This window comes from Coregonus lavaretus (genome assembly GCF_964263955.1).
Source record: "Coregonus lavaretus genome assembly, chromosome: 14".
Taxonomy (NCBI): domain Eukaryota; kingdom Metazoa; phylum Chordata; class Actinopteri; order Salmoniformes; family Salmonidae; genus Coregonus; species Coregonus lavaretus.
The window spans coordinates 43,300,983-43,317,090 of record NC_140001.1 but is presented as its reverse complement, the minus strand read 5'-3'; the positions used below and the strand labels follow the sequence as shown (position 1 = coordinate 43,317,090).

The 16,108-nt window shown below is 46.0% G+C and overlaps 1 protein-coding gene across 2 annotated transcripts in view; it reads left to right on the top strand.

Moving 5' to 3' along the window:
- Window positions 1-16,108, top strand: part of ksr2 (kinase suppressor of ras 2) — a gene marked incomplete at both ends in the record, with an annotated part of 159,043 nt that overhangs the window by 117,137 nt on the left and 25,798 nt on the right. The window contains 8 exons of one of the 2 annotated variants that reach the window (XM_084177320.1): window positions 421-490; window positions 2,206-2,289; window positions 2,928-3,001; window positions 5,396-5,502; window positions 12,781-12,949; window positions 13,465-13,506; window positions 14,321-14,393; window positions 15,943-16,000. In XM_084177320.1, the coding sequence (XP_084033446.1) occupies window positions 421-490; window positions 2,206-2,289; window positions 2,928-3,001; window positions 5,396-5,502; window positions 12,781-12,949; window positions 13,465-13,506; window positions 14,321-14,393; window positions 15,943-16,000 (677 nt within the window). Of the gene's footprint in view, window positions 1-420; window positions 491-2,205; window positions 2,290-2,927; window positions 3,017-5,395; window positions 5,503-12,780; window positions 12,950-13,464; window positions 13,507-14,320; window positions 14,394-15,942; window positions 16,001-16,108 lie in introns of both variants that reach the window. The other variant, XM_084177319.1, reaches the window with a different exon arrangement.

Below are 16,108 nucleotides of genomic sequence, written 5' to 3'. Positions count from 1 at the left end.
ACCCATGACTTTTAACGTAGATCAGACTTTTGTCACTTTATTGTTTTTGAACATCAGGAAGTGTTAGTCAAAATGGGCAATTATGATTGATTGCAGTAAAGGCCACATCAGAGCAGTTGGTACAAATCTATTAAAACGCTGAAATGTCATGCAGTGCACAAATCAGTGTTTGATTTAGCCCAATCACAATCAGTGGTTACCAGCAGGGAACTATTCAATACAAGGACATGTGTTCATATTTAGGCCTACCCTCCACTGTCCAATGACGAGAATGCATTTGGCTGCAATGCAGAGTTGATTCAATCAACCCTTTTGTGTCATTGGTTAGATGTCTAATAATGCCTATGTTTTTATCCTTCCATCCATTTATCTATCCCTACATTCATCCATCCATCCCTCTTTCTCTCTATTGTCCTTCAGACACTCTGTCAGTGCCTCGCTGGTCCCCACAGATCCCTCGGAGAGACCTGGGAAACTCCATAAAACACAGGTAACCAGGGTTTGTGCGTGTGTACACTTGAATGAAGGTGTGAGTGTTCAGGCATTAATGTGTTTGTGTGTGTGTGTGTCTTCCTCTACCAGAGACAGACAGAATGTCAGTCCAATTTAAGGGGGCACTAGCATAACTCATCTCCCTGCTCTCTTCCTGTTTGAACGTCTGATGAATCCCAAATGCCACTGATATCCAAGTTAAACAGTACACCTCCGCTATTGGCCACGGGAACATGCCAACCTACCAACTTTCTCTCTCCTTCTCTCTTTGTCTCTCTCTCGCTCTGTTTCTTTATCTCTCTCTCTCTCGCGCTCTCTCTCTCTCTCTCTCTCTCTCTCTCTCTCTCTCTCTCTCTCTCGCTCTCTCTCTCGCTCGCTCGCTCTCTCTCTCTCTCTCTCGCGCTCTCTCTCTCTTATTCTCTGTCTTTCCCTCCTTCTCTCAGTCTCAGAAGTACGTGGGTGTTTGCCCACTGCTGAAAGTTAATGAGGAGAAAAGACAGTGGTTGTGCACACACGTCTTAATGCTTCATCAGCCAGAGACAAGCGCAAATGTCATTTATATTGGTATTATATCTCAAGCTGTTATTAAAAGGATAAATGCTAGTTTCTAGGGAGATGGACAACTTTATTTCTCTCTTTCTGACATGGTGATTGTCATAGATCTCTATTTGTGCCTCGATGTATCTTCAAAGATCTTGCTCTAAGCACAGGTTATTATGCGTAAGTAAATCATAGCAATTCAATAAACTACTGGCTATAGCAAAATCTCCCTGGGAATGAAAAATATATATCTGTCAAATCATATCTCACCTTTAATGTCAGTTTAACAGTAACTTTGGCAGCGTATGTACGCCTGCCAAAACAACGTATACTTTAGGGCCGACCACCAAGATGGGAGCGGGAAGCCAAATTGAATTGTGCTGTCCCAGATTCTATTTAGCACAGTACGAGGCGATACGAGGGTTCCTAATGAAGAGATTTGGATTCTGTCAACCCATATCATTCATATTCCATTACCCCAGCCAGCCCGCTGCTGGGACCCAGACGTCAGATCTATCAGAAAATAAACCCCTAGTTCTTCTTCAAGTGGGCACTCAGATACTTCATCCAACCCCAAAGTAGGGAATTGCTTTTTATCGTTCAATACAATTGAGACACACTGTAGTCTTGCTCTGAGCGCCGTGCCACGGGCTCTGCTGGGCTCCATCTTCATCTCTGTGAATGATTGCTGTGTTACTGTGATGTAGCAGAATGGCCTCTGTCACAGCCTTTATTCACAGAGAGCACAGCCACAAACTGAACATTGGTGCGGAATATTGAAAGGAGTGGGAGACCCCAAATTGAATCAAGGTGCATTGGAGATTGGAGCTAAAATTGTTGCGTGGTGGGGAAAGATTAGCCCTATAGGCGTCCATCTTTCTTATGTTACGGAAACGTTAACCTGCCATAGAAATATTATATTTCTATGTAACTTGTGAATATGAGGAATTCGATGACAAAAGCCATTTGTCATCACAAGGTGAATGGGAATCATAATCCAAAAGGTCACAAGCAACCTTGATGTTTTCTCTGTGCGATGATCCACACCTGGTGGGTTTTGTTTGCAATCGTTTATGCATGAAGAAACAGGTAGAGATGTTTTGTTTATGTGCTCTGATCTCTCTCTCTCTCTCTCTCTCTCTCTCTCTCTTTCTCTCTCTCTCTCTCGTGCAGGTTTTCCACCAAGTATTGGATGTCTCAGACATGCATAGTGTGTGGAAAAGGAATGTTGTTTGGACTTAAATGTAAAAACTGCAAGTAAGGTCCTTCCCAATATTATTCTAATCTTTGTTCATTTAAAGCATGACTACGCCATTAGAAAACTTCATTGCCGTGCATAAAATGTTTCTACGAATTTATCTTGGTGTGCTTTAACAGAAGTAAAAAAACATCAACATCAATCAGTGATCATCCTGGTTGGTTATGGGTCAAATCCCAGGCTATAAACTTTCTTGTCGTCCCTATTTGTTCATCCACATTCTTATTAGAATTCTGGAAAGGGAATTTGTCACTGTATACTTGGGAAAAGTCTCTGAAAAGGAACAGCAATTATCATTATCATTTAAAACAGATTACTTAAGTAAATTAACCAATTTTACAACCAACTGAATGTGACATTTTTGACACAATGGGAATAATTGGGTGGAACTTAGACAGCTTTTTATTGCCTTAATGACCCAGACTATTAAAAGTTCAAGAACTGTTTCTTTTAACTGTTTTGAAAATGAGTAGCAGAGATTCAGTGATGTCTGGGGTTGCATCCGAAGTGACACCCTATTCCCTATATAATGCACTACTTTTCATCAGAGCCCCCTGATCAAAAGTAGTGCACTATGTAGGGAATAGGATGCCATTTCAGACGTAGCCCTGGTGAGTGTTTTATTCTGTTTCACCAGGCTGAAGTGCCACAACAAATGCACCAAAGAAGCCCCGCCTTGCCATTTACTGATCATCCAAAGAGGAGGAGGAAGTAACCCCCTCAAAGGTAACAAAGGACTGTTGGACCAGCAGCTTACTGTAGGACTGAAGACTGACTGGTCTTTCAATTCATACATGTTATGTCATTTAGCAGATTATTTTATCCAAAGTGACTGAAAGCATTGAGTGCATACATTATGTACCATTTTAATAGCAGTAGAACTTCTTGATACACGTGCCACAACTTCTTAGTATTATTCTCATTATAAGCAGTAACACGAACTGCACATGCATCTCAAGCTAGGAGATATACAGTGCCTTGCAAAAGTATTCATCCCCCTTGGCGTTTTTTTCCTATTTTGTTGCATTACAACCTGTAATTTAAATGGATTTCTATTTGGATTTCATGTAATGGACATACACAAAATAGTCCAAATCGGTGACGTGAAATGAAAAAAATAACTTATTTCAAAAAATTCTATAAAATAAATTACGGAAAAGTGGTGCGTGCATATGTATTCACCCCTTTTGCTATGAAGCCCCTAAATAAGATCTGGTGCAACCAATTACCTTCAGAAGTCACATAATTAGTTAGATTGCAAACAGGTGGACTTTATTTAAGTGTCACATGATCTCAGTATATATACACCTGTTCTGAAAGGCCCCAGAGTCTGCAACACCACTAAGCAAGGAGGCACCACCAAGCAAGCGGCATCATGAAGACCAAGGAGCTCTCCAAACAGGTCAGGGATAAAGTTGTGGAGAAGTACAGATCAGGGTTGGGTTATAAAAAAATATCCAAAACTTTGAACATCCCACGGAGCACCATTAAATCCATTATTAAAATTTAAGAATATGTCACCACAACAAACCTGCCAAGAGAGGGCCGCCCACCAAAACTCACGGACCAGGCAAGGAGGGCATTAATCAGAGAGGCAATAAAGAGACCAAAGATAACCCTGAAGGAGCTGCAAAGCACCACAGCGGATATTGGAGTATCTGTCCATAGGACCACTTTAAGCTGTACACTCCACAGAGCTGGGCTTTACGGAAGAGTGGCCAGAAAAAAGCCATTGCTTAAAGAAAAAAATAAACACATTTGGTGTTCGCCAAAAGGCATGTGGGAGACTCCCCGAACATATGGAAGAAGGTACTCTGGTTAGATGAGACTAAAATTGAGCTTTTTGGCCATCAAGGAAAACGCTATGTCTGGCACAAACCCAACACCTCATCACCCCGAGAACACCATCCCCACAGTGAAGCATGGTGGTGGTAGCATCATGCTGTGGGGATGTTTTTCATCGGCAGGGACTGGGAAACGGGTCAGAATTGAAGGAATGATGGATGGCGCTAAATACAGTGAAATCCTTGAGGGAAACCTGTTTCAGTCTTCCAGAGATTTGAGACTCGGATGGAGGTTCACCTTCCAGCAGGACAATGACCCTAAGCATACTGCTAAAGCAACACTTGAGTGGTTTAAGGGGAAACATTTAAATGTATTGGAATGGCCTATTCAAAGCCCAGACCTCAATCCAATTGAGAATCTGTGGTATGACTTAAAGATTGCTGTACACCAGCGGAACCCATCCAACTTGAAGGAGCTGGAGCAGTTTTGCCTTGAAGAATGGGCAAAAATCCCAGTGGCTAGATGTGCCAAGCTTATAGGGACATACCCCAAGAGAATTGCAGCTGTAATTGCTGCAAAAGGTGGCTCTACAAAGTATTTACTTTGGGGGGGGGGGGGGGTGAATAGTTATGCACGCTCGTTTTTTTTTCTTATTTCTTGTTTGTTTCACATAAAAAAATATTTTGCATCTTCAAAGTGGTAGGCATGTTGTGTAAATAAAGTGATACAAACCCCCCAAAATCAATTTTAATTCCAGGTTGTAAGGCAACAAAATAGGAAAAATGCCAAGGGGGGTGAATACTTTCGCAAGCCACTGTATAAATAGCCTTACTGTAATTCCGCAGTGCAAAACATATTCATATTAGGTATACTTATTAGGATTGTTAGAATATAGTGCTTTTGTTATTGAAGTATTACTTTGAAAGACTACTCATTCTCTGTTATAGTTATTTTGTTTTGAAGTACTAATTTAAAAGATTCTCTGTCATCTAAAGTGAGCTTTTATTGTATGTTCTTTACACCTTTCTCTTTTTCACCCAACCGGTATGACAGATCACCAAGGAAATCAAGGTAAAGCAATCAATTTATGAACATTCCTTTTTTTTACTATGGAACCTTTAAAAAAACAAGGGAAGCTTCAAGTTTCTGCTGCTTGAAGTTGGCCAGCTACAGTATCTTAGGGTGTTCTTAAGTGTTCCCTTGCTATAGCAAAAAGGGCCATCTTCAAGGAAGAGTTTGTCAATTTTTCACATTCTGAAATTCAAGAAAATATAGACTTTCTCTGTGTTTTGTTGTTTGTCTGATTCGGTCTCTCCCCAGCTCGTTTGGTGCGGACTGAATCGGTACCATGTGACATCAACAACCCCCTCAGGTACACAGACCTGCACATCAGTCAGACGCTGCCCAAAACCAACAAAATCAACAAGGTAAGAACTACCAGATGCATGAACGCATGCTCACACACGCATGCGTGCACACACACACACACGTACCCTCCATTCTGTGCTTCCACATCTGAGTTCTGTTGTCTTGATATCAAAAGTCCATCTGTTCTTTTGGTCTGTTTGAAATGTGCATCACCTGAAGTCCAGTCAGACGGACCAGCATTACAGGACCAACCACAGTCAACTGGATTATATAAAAAAACGAATTCTTTTTCACACTTCAAAAGTAGCAGCTCATCAATCACACAGATATGTACTTTTCAATTCTTCAAACATTGTTTGGGATTTCCGCAAATATCCCTACCCCATTTTTACGTTTGCAAGTCATCATAACTTCATAAGGGAGGTATTTGTTTGGAAACCCGCACTATAGCGTTTTAGACAACTTTTAGTGGATGAGAGTTACAGTTTTATCTCACTGTCATTATATTTGTCTTATTGGGTCTTCATCAGATGTCCTGTCATGAAATGTAACCCCATTTGATTGATTTGAGTCTTTATTTAAACAAGACAGAACTTTTTTAATTCACAGTGACCATAAGTAGTTTGAGACGAGATCTCTCTTACTCTACCACATCAATACAACCAGAAAATTAGCATGGTGTGTATGTATGTGTGTGTGGGGGGGTGCTATTAGTCAACACGTGAAGATGGCGGCCTCGCGACTGTCACGATCGTCTTCCAAATGAGCGGACCAAAGCGCAGCGTTGCGAGTGAACATGATGACTTTAATGATAAAGCACGTAAATACAAAACAAAAGACGAAAGTGAAGTCCTACAGTGACAATAACTAAACAGGAACAAAAACCCACAAACACAAGGTGAAAAACACACAGATTAAATATGGCTCCCAATCAGAGATAACGAGCCGACAGCTGACACTCGTTACCTCCGATTGGGAGTCACCAGACCAATTACCAAAAACACAAACAAATGAAACTCACCCATACCCAACACCACCAAATGAAAATACACCCTGGCTCTAACACACAGTCCCGGAGCCAGAGTGTGACAGTACCCCCCCCCAAAGGCGCGGACTCCGACCGCGCCTAACCCAAAAAATGGGGAGGGCTGGGTGGGTGTTACTCCACGGAGGCGGCTCTGGCGCTGGTCGTGATCCCCACCCCACCATAGTCATTACCCACTTAATTAGCCTCCTCCAATCGACCACCCTACATCCTAACCCCACTGGATTAAGGGGCAGCACCGGACTAAGGGGCAGCACCGGACTAAGGGGCAGCACCGGACTAAGGGGCAGCACCGGACTAAGGAGCAGCACCGAGCTAAGGGGCAGCACCGGACTAAGGGGCAGCACCAGGATAAGGGACAGCACCAGGATAAGGAGCAACACCGAGCTAAGGGGCAGCACCGGACTAAATGGCGGATCCTGGCTGGCTGGCTCTGGCGGATCCTGGCTGGCTGGCGGATCCTGGCTGGACGGCTCTGGCGGATCCCGGCTGGACGGCTCTGGCGGATCCCGGCTGGACGGCTCTGGCGGATCCCGGCTGGACGGCTCTGGCGGATCCCGGCTGGACGGCTCTGGCGGATCCCGGCTGGACGGCTCTGGCGGATCCCGGCTGGACGGCTCTGGCGGATCCCGGCTGGACGGCTCTGGCGGATCCTGGCTGGACGGCTCATGGCTGGCTGACGGATCTGGCTGCTCATGGCTGGCTGACGGATCTGGCTGCTCATGGCTGGCTGACGGATCTGGCTGCTCATGGCTGGCTGACGGATCTGGCTGCTCATGGCTGGCTGACGGATCTGGCTGCTCATGGCTGGCTGACGGATCTGGCTGCTCATGGCTGGCTGACGGATCTGGCTGCTCATGGCTGGCTGACGGATCTGGCTGCTCATGGCCGACTGACGGATCTGGCTGATCCTGTCTGGCGGAAGGCTCTGGCTGATCCTGTCTGGCAGAAGGCTCTGGCTGATCCTGTCTGGCAGAAGGCTCTGGCTGATCCTGTCTGGCAGAAGGCTCTGGCTGATCCTGTCTGGCGGAAGGCTCTGGCTGATCCTGTCTGGCGGAAGGCTCTAGCGGCTCCGGTCTGGCGGACGGCTCTGATGGCTCATGGCAGACGGGCGGCTTTGCAGGCTTTGGGCAGACGGGCAGTTCAGGCCCCGTTGGGCAGACGGCAGACTCTGGCCGTCTGAGGCGCATCGTAGGCCTGGTGCGTGGTGCCGGAACAGGAGGTACCGGGCTGAGGACACGCATCTCAGGGCTAGTACGGGGAGAAGCAACAGGGCATGCAGGACCCTGGGGACGCACCGTAGGCCTGATGCGTGGTGCCGGAACTGGAGGTACCGGGCTGAGGACACGCATCTCAGGGCTAGTGCGGGAAGCAGCAACAGGGCATGCTTGGCCCTGGGGACGCACCGTAGGCCTGATGCGAGGTGCCGGAACTGGTCGGGCTGGGCTGGCGACGCGCACCGTACACTTGGTGCGGGTGGCAGGAACAGGCCGAACTGGGCTGGCAACGCGCACCGTAGGCTTCCTACGAGGCTCAGGAACAGGCCGGGCTGGGCTGGCGACGCGCACCGTACACTTGGTGCGGGTGGCAGGAACAGGTCGGGCTGGGCTGGCGACGCGCACCGTACACTTGGTGCGGGTGGCAGGAACAGGCCGAACCGGGCTGGCGACGCGCACCGTAGGCTTCCTACGAGGCTCAGGAACAGGCCGGGCTGGGCTGGCGACGCGCACCGTACACTTGGTGCGGGTGGCAGGAACAGGCCGAACCGGGCTGGCGACGCGCACCGTACACTTAGTGCGAGGGGCCGGAACAGGCCGTACCGTACGGGGAACACACACTACTGGCTGTACCTCGGGATTAGGAACGGGCCGGACCGGACTGGTTACACACCCCAGTACCTCTCGCCGAGCCTCTACACCTTCCTTCCCTGCTTTTCCCAGTAGCCCCCTTAACCTGGTAGCTTCCTGAATCCGCCCCTTCTCTGCCTCCGTCAGCCCCCTTAACCTGGTAGCCTTCTGCATCTGCCTTGTGGCAGCCTCCTGCTGCTCAGTCGCCCAAGCCATGTGCCCCCCCCCAAAAATTTATTGGGGTTGCCTCTCGTCCTTCCGACGTTGGCTCTGCCGACGCCGTTGCTCCTCTCTCCGTCGCCTCTCCACTGTTTCGCTCCATGGACGGCGATCCATGCCATCCAGGATCTCCTCCCAAGTCCATGACCCCTTTCCGTCCAATAACTCTTCCCATGTCCAGACCCTCGGCTCCTGGACACGCTGCTTGGTCCTTTGATGGTGGGTTTTTCTGTCACGATCGTCTTCCAAATGAGCGGACCAAAGCGCAGCGTTGCGAGTGAACATGATGACTTTAATGATAAAGCACGTAAATACAAAACAAAAGACGAAAGTGAAGTCCTACAGTGACAATAACTAAACAGGAACAAAAACCCACAAACACAAGGTGAAAAACACACAGATTAAATATGGCTCCCAATCAGAGATAACGAGCCGACAGCTGACACTCGTTACCTCCGATTGGGAGTCACCAGACCAATTACCAAAAACACAAACAAATGAAACTCACCCATACCCAACACCACCAAATGAAAATACACCCTGGCTCTAACACACAGTCCCGGAGCCAGAGTGTGACAGCGACTAGCTCTTAGGAAACCTTGCAGTATTTTGTTTTTATGTATTATTTTTTACATTATTAGCTCAGTGTTTTGCATCATTACATACAGCCGGGAAAAACTATTGGATATCAGAGCGGCGGTAACTAACCAGCATTACGACCAGGAATACGACTTTCCCGAAGCAGATCCTTTGTTTGCTCTCCCCAGGGCAACTGAACTGATTCCAGCGGCTGACCCAAAACATCGCCGGCGGAGGAGAGGCACTCGGAGCGGCCTGCTGGTCCGATTTAGGAGGTGCGCACACCACCCACCGCTTCCAAGTATTCTACTCGCTAATGTTCAATCTTTGGTTAACAAAGTCGACGAACTACGGGCAAGGATTTCTTTCCAGAGAGACATCAAGACTTGTAACATACTCTGTTTCACGGAAACATGGCTCTCTTGGGATATTCTGTCGGAATCGGTCCAGCCAGATGGTTTCTCAGTTCATCACGCAGACAGGAATAAATATCTCTCTGGGAAGCAGAAGGGCGGAGGTGTGTGTTTCATGATTAACGACTCGTGGTGTAATTGTAGTAACATAGAGGAACTCGAGACCTTCTGTTCACCCGACCTAGAATATCTCACAATCAAATGCCGACCGTATTATCTCCCAAGATAATTTTATTTGGTTATAGTCACGGCCGTGTATATCCCCCCTCAAGCCGATACCACGACGGCCCTCAAAGAACTTCACAGGACCTTATGCAAACTGGAAACCACATATCCTGAGGCTGCATTTATTGTAGCCGGGGATTTTAACAAAGCAAATTTGAGGACTAGGCTGCCGAAGTTCTATCAACATATCGACTGTTGTACTCGCGCTGCAAAAATTCTCGACCATTGCTATTCAAACTTCCGGGATGGTTATAAGGCCCTCCCCCGCCCTCCTTTCGGCAAATCTGACCACGACTCCATTTTGCTTCTCCCTTCCAATAGGCAGAAACTCAAACAGGAAGTACCCGTGCTAAGGACTATTCAACACTGGTCTGACCAATCGGAATCCATGCTTCAAGATTGTTTTGATCACGCGGAATGGGATATGTTCCGGGTAGCTTCCGAAAGTAATTTAGACATATACACTGAAACAGTGACTGAGTTTATCAGGAAGTGTATAGGTGATGTTGTGCCCACTGTGACTATTAAAACCTACCCTAACCAGAAACCGTGGATAGACGGCAGCATTCGCGCAAATCTGAAAGTGCGAACCACCGCATTCAACCATGGCAAGGTGACTGGGAATATGGCAGAATACAAACAGTGTAGCTACTCACTCCGCAAGGCAATTAAACTGGCAAAACATCAGTATAGAGACAAAGTGGAGTCACAATTCAACGGCTTAGACACGAGACGTATGTCTCCTTCTCCATGGCTGACGTGATTAAGACATTTAAGCATGTTAACCCCCGCAAGGCTGCCGGCCCTGACGGCATCCCTAGCCGTGTCGTAAGAGCATGCGCAGACCAGCTGGCTGGTGTGTTCATGGACATCTTCAATCTCTCCCTTTCCCAGTCTGCTGTTCCCACATGCTTCAAGAGGGCCACTATTGTTCCTGTACCCAAGAAAGCAAAGGTTACTAAACTAAATGACTATCGCCCTGTAGCACTCACCTCTGTCATCAATGAGAGACTAGTCAAGGATCATATCACCTCTACCTTACCTGTCACCCTAGACCCACTTCAATTTGTTTACCGCCCCAATAGATCCACAGACGACGCAATTGCCATCACACTGCACACTGCCCTATCCCATCTGGACAAGAGAAATACCTATGTAAGAATGCTGTTCATTGACTGTAGCTCAGCATTCAACACCATAGTACCCTCCAAGCTCATCATTAAGCTCGAGCCCCGCCCTGTGGAACTGGGTTCTGGACTTCCTGACGGGCCGCCCCCAGGTGGTGAAGGTAGGAAACAACATCTCCACTTCGCTGATCCTCAACACTGGGGCCCCACAAGGGTGCGTGCTCAGCCCCCTCCTGTACTCCCTGTTCACCCATGACTGCGTGGCCAAGCACGCCTCCAACTCAATCATCAAGTTTGCAGACGACACAACAGTAGTAGGCTTGATTACCAACAATGATAAGACCGCCTACAGGGAGGAGGTGAGGGCTCTGGGAGTGTCAACAAAACAAAGGAGATGATCGTGGACTTCAGGAAACAGCAGAGGGTGCACCCGATGGGATCGCAGTGGAGAAGGTGGAAAGCTTAAAGTTCCTTGGCGTACACATCACAGACAAACTGAAATGGTCCACCCACGCAGACAGTGTGGTGAAGAAGGCGCAACAGAGCCTCTTCGACCTCAGGAGGCTGAAGAAATTCGGCTTATCACCTAAAACCCTCACAAACTTTTACAGATGCACAATTGAGAGCATCCTGTTGGGCTGTATCACCGCCTGGTACGGCAACTGCACTGCCCACAACCCCAGGGCTCTCCAGAGGGTGGTGCGGTCTGCCGAACGCATTACCGGAGGCAAACTACCCGTCCTCCAAGACACATACAGCATCCGATGTCACAGGAAGGCCAAAAAGATCAAGGACATCAACCACCCGAGCCACTGCCTGTTCACCCCGCTATCATCCAGAAGGCGAGGTCAGTACAGGTGCATCAAAGCTGGGACCGAGAGAATGAAAAACAGCTTCTATCTCAAGGCCATCAGACTGTTAAATAGCCATCACTAGCACATTAGAGGCTGCTGCTGCCTATTGAAATCACTGGCCACTTTAAGAAATGGAACACTAGTCACTTTTTAATAATGTTTACATATCTTGCACTACTCATCTCATATGTATATACTGCATTCTATTCTATAATATTCTTCTGTATCTTAGTCCATGCCGCTCTGTCATTGCTTGTCCATATATGTATATATTCTTAAATCCCATTCCTTACTTTTTTATGTGTATTGGGTATATGTTGTGAAATTGTTAGATAATACTGCACTGTCGGAGCTAGAAGCACAAGCATTTCGCTACACCCGCTATAACATCTGCTAAACATGTGTATGTGACAAATAAAATGTGATTTAATTTAATAAGGGAGTGCAACCAAAGCCACTTATTTATACCTTACAACATAATAGAGCTTTTATCTCTCAGAGCAAAGCCAGCATATCGCTCCCCTATCTCCTCTGTCTTGAGCAGCGCTATCTCTATAGACCCGTGTCATAACAACGCAATTAGTCGACAGGTTCATTGTCAGGTGTTACCTTGTGAATGAGGAAGTCTGAAAAGAGACAGCGTTCTACCCGCTCTAGGCCATAGAAATACATTATGGTACTGGTTTATTTAATTCTGTGCTCCAGGCACTGAGGTGGATACAGGAGAGAGAGCCTGAGGGTTCTAGAAGAAGAATGAGAGAGAGAGTGTGACTCACAGGGGGATGAGCTGTCTGTCAATGTTCTAATGCAGGGCACTAAAAAAGCTATAATGTAAACAGCAAGTAAACTCACAAATTATTTTGGATTCACAGTTAGTTTTGAGACTTTTTTCACATGTGGGTCTGTTTTCATTTTACACCTTGAAATAGACTCACTCACTCTCTCTCTCTCTCTCTCTCTCTCTCTCTCTCTCTCTCTCTCTCTCTCTCTCTCTCTCTCTCTCTCTCTCTCTCTGTCTCTGTCCTCAGGATCACATCCCTGTCCCGTACCAACCAGACTCAAGCAGTAACCCCTCCTCCACCACCTCCTCCACCCCTTCCTCCCCTGCTCCACCCCTCCCTTCCAGTGCCACCCCTCCCTCCCCCCTACACCCCTCCCCACAGTCAGCACGGCAACAGAAACAGTTCAACTTCACAGGTACGGGATGAAATTAAAACTTTATTTAAAGTCCTACTCATCTCCTTTTCTCCCAATTTAACACCTGATTCACTTAACAAAAGGCACATCTCAATAGGGGGTCCGGGTTTGACATCACATCAGACCAACTCCTTGAATGCCCTACTCTTTGAAGTTTATTGTTGTCTAAAAAACACAATTTTGCTCTAAACATATATATTTTTTTACTCTTAAGTGTGTGTACATTACTGTATTTATACTTGGGATATTGCTTTTCAACAGGAAAAGTTCGAAAATCGATGGAGGACATCTTTAAAGTGCATTTAGACATTTCATCTGATAGAAGTAGTAAATGTCGTGCCACTACTCTTTGATTTTTAGAGCTGTCTGTCCGATATATCTGCTCTAGGAAATACATATCATTCTTGTCATTTCAACCCTTTTATGAACCCAGCTTGTTCTGATTGTCAGTAACAGAAGACCAAAAGGGTCAGCACCACCACTCAGACCCATTCTCCCTCTCTCCCTCTCTTCAGCCTCTTCTTATTTCAAATACAAGCAGCAGTTCATCTTCCCAGGTAAGTGCCTTTTAATTGATCATTACACCTATCCAAAATGCACTGCACTAGGCCAAAGGAAGAGGAGGAGAAGGATGTTGTGATGTTGTGATTTGATGATTGTGTTCTCTCCTCCTTGACAGCTTCTAAACTCTTAGCCTTTTTTCTCTCTAAGCCTGTCTTAGTTTTTGGTCCCTTCATGTGGAGGCTTTGGAGCCTTTCCTAGCTGGACCATTACAGCAGAGTCTTTTAAAACAGTGTGTCTTAATCCTGGTCCTTTTTGGTTTTGGTCCTAGCACTACACAGCTGATTCCATTGATCACCTCATCATCAAGCTTTGATGATTTTAATCAGGTGTGTAGTGCTAGGGCAAAAACCAAAATGTGCACCCCTTTGGTTCCTTAGGACCAGGATTAAGAAACACTGTTTTAGAGAGATATTTGACAAGAGGGGATGTGACTGAAATCATATGGTGGTGGGATAGAACATTTAGGAGATACAGTATGGTGGTATAGGATTGGTCCTGATAGAGTATCTCGTGGCGAAGTCCTCAGTAGTAACAACTCCTAATGCTTATTCTTTGTCTGCAAATCATGTTTTAAGTTAAAACATATCATTATAAAAGTACTACATGTACTTACCAGCTTATCACACATGTGTTATTACACCGTGCTGTGGAATGTTCAGTGTTATGATGTATTGTTGTGATGATTTAGCATGGACCTCACCCCAGAGCGCCGTAGATTATTACAGGGTTATTACATAGGTTATTACACTGTAGTTACCATGGTATAAGGGCTATGTTATGATTTACCATACACGTATACTGCTCCAGACGTGGCCCCGGCACCAGAGGCCCCCAACAGAGCACCCCAGGTCATCCTTCATCCTGTCCTGTCTGAGCCTGGGTGAGTAGAAATCTAGATTGAGTTGTTGAAGGAAATAAACTGTTGACAAATAGCGCTGAGTCATCCTCCGACTCCATTCGCCAGTGAAGTAGGTCAGAAAATGACCTAAATGTTATTTTTGAATGATGTGCTGAGAAATTTTGTCGAGCGATGCGGTTGCAGAGCAATGTCCGCATGATCGTGTGGGCAACAAACCGACCGTTTCAGATAACCCTCATATCACATCTTGTCTGTCTATCTTTGTCCCTCCATTGGTCAAAGGGGATAGGGACTCTGAATTATTGGAGCAAATATGTTTTGGTGACAATTTCAATGCGTGATGAAGGGCTAGACAAACACTCTGGGGCTAATGTTAGCATGGCCTTCACTTCACGCTACAGTTAGGATGCCAACTGGATTCCGCTTGGTTTTCTGAAAACCACGGCTGCGGAAAACAAGCAGAAGAAGGAGACGAGGAATGATGAAGATGTCTTTGGACTCCTCAACTAATTAGATTATAATCTCAATCGATCACAAAACTAAACCCAAGGTAGCGCTCAGTAACTTTAGCTTTCAGTAACTGCATATATATCAAGATGTTAAAATAAACCTAAACTAGCTTTCATAGACGATTTTCAATTGTTTTCAATTGATTTTATGCTTATTGAAATGGTCATTCCTTTTTAGTATCGCTCCCATGGATATATCCTCCCCCTCCTCAATTGATGTCTTTGGAGTCCTCAACTAATTAGATTATAATCTCAATCACAAAACTAAAAGCAAGGTAGCGTTCAGTAACTCTAGCTTTCATAGACGATTAGTATAGTCAATTGCTGGTGGTTTTTATGCTGATACAAATAGGTGACTGTTTGAATGACTTTCTGATGTTTTTGATACCTTCTAAGTGACTGACACAGGTGTTGTTTCAGTGTCTATATGACAGGGGAAATTAGTTTAAGGTGCAGCCAGCAACAGTCGCTCTATCTCTCGCTATCACTCTCTTTTTCTCCCTATCTCTCTCTCTCTCTCTTCCCCTCTCCTTCTCTGCCTTCTGACAAATGTGAATACATTATCTTGGTTATGAAACACACATTCTCATGATTTAATTAAAGCCAGTCTTCTTCTCTGTGTGCAGCTCCACGCGCTCCCTTGCCCAGCCAGCACCCAGTGGCAGCTGGCTGATCCCCCCCGCCTTAATAGCATCTTCCTTGGTTTAATGAGGGCCTCTCTCTGGCCCTGGCTGGATCCTCTCATTAGGAGACAGAGGCCCTACCAGGGGCCCCACGCGCCACAGGGACCACATATAATTTCATACACATATCTTCACGACACTGAGCTGCCAACCAGTCTCTCTCCTCACACAGATACTGTGTGTGTGAATCTGTAATGATGATACAGAGAGGTTAGGAGATGCTAAATGGAGAAAAAGGATGGTTCACTGAGTGTATGGTGTTTAATCAATGTCCATGTTGCATGATTCAACACTGTTCAGTGCATATGTGTATAATGCTAACGTGTGCGACATAAAGTGCTCATATCTGCTGTCTGCATGCCGTGCTCTTGTTTTCAGAATCGAGGTGAACCCTTTAAACCCTTTACTACAGATTGAAGTTGAACCGACATCAGACGTGAGTCCCCCATCTGATGGCATTGTATGATTTCTTTCTGAATAAGATCTGTGTAGCCTTTGTCATGTCTGTTATAGCTTGGCATGCTGACGCTTCAGATGGTAATCC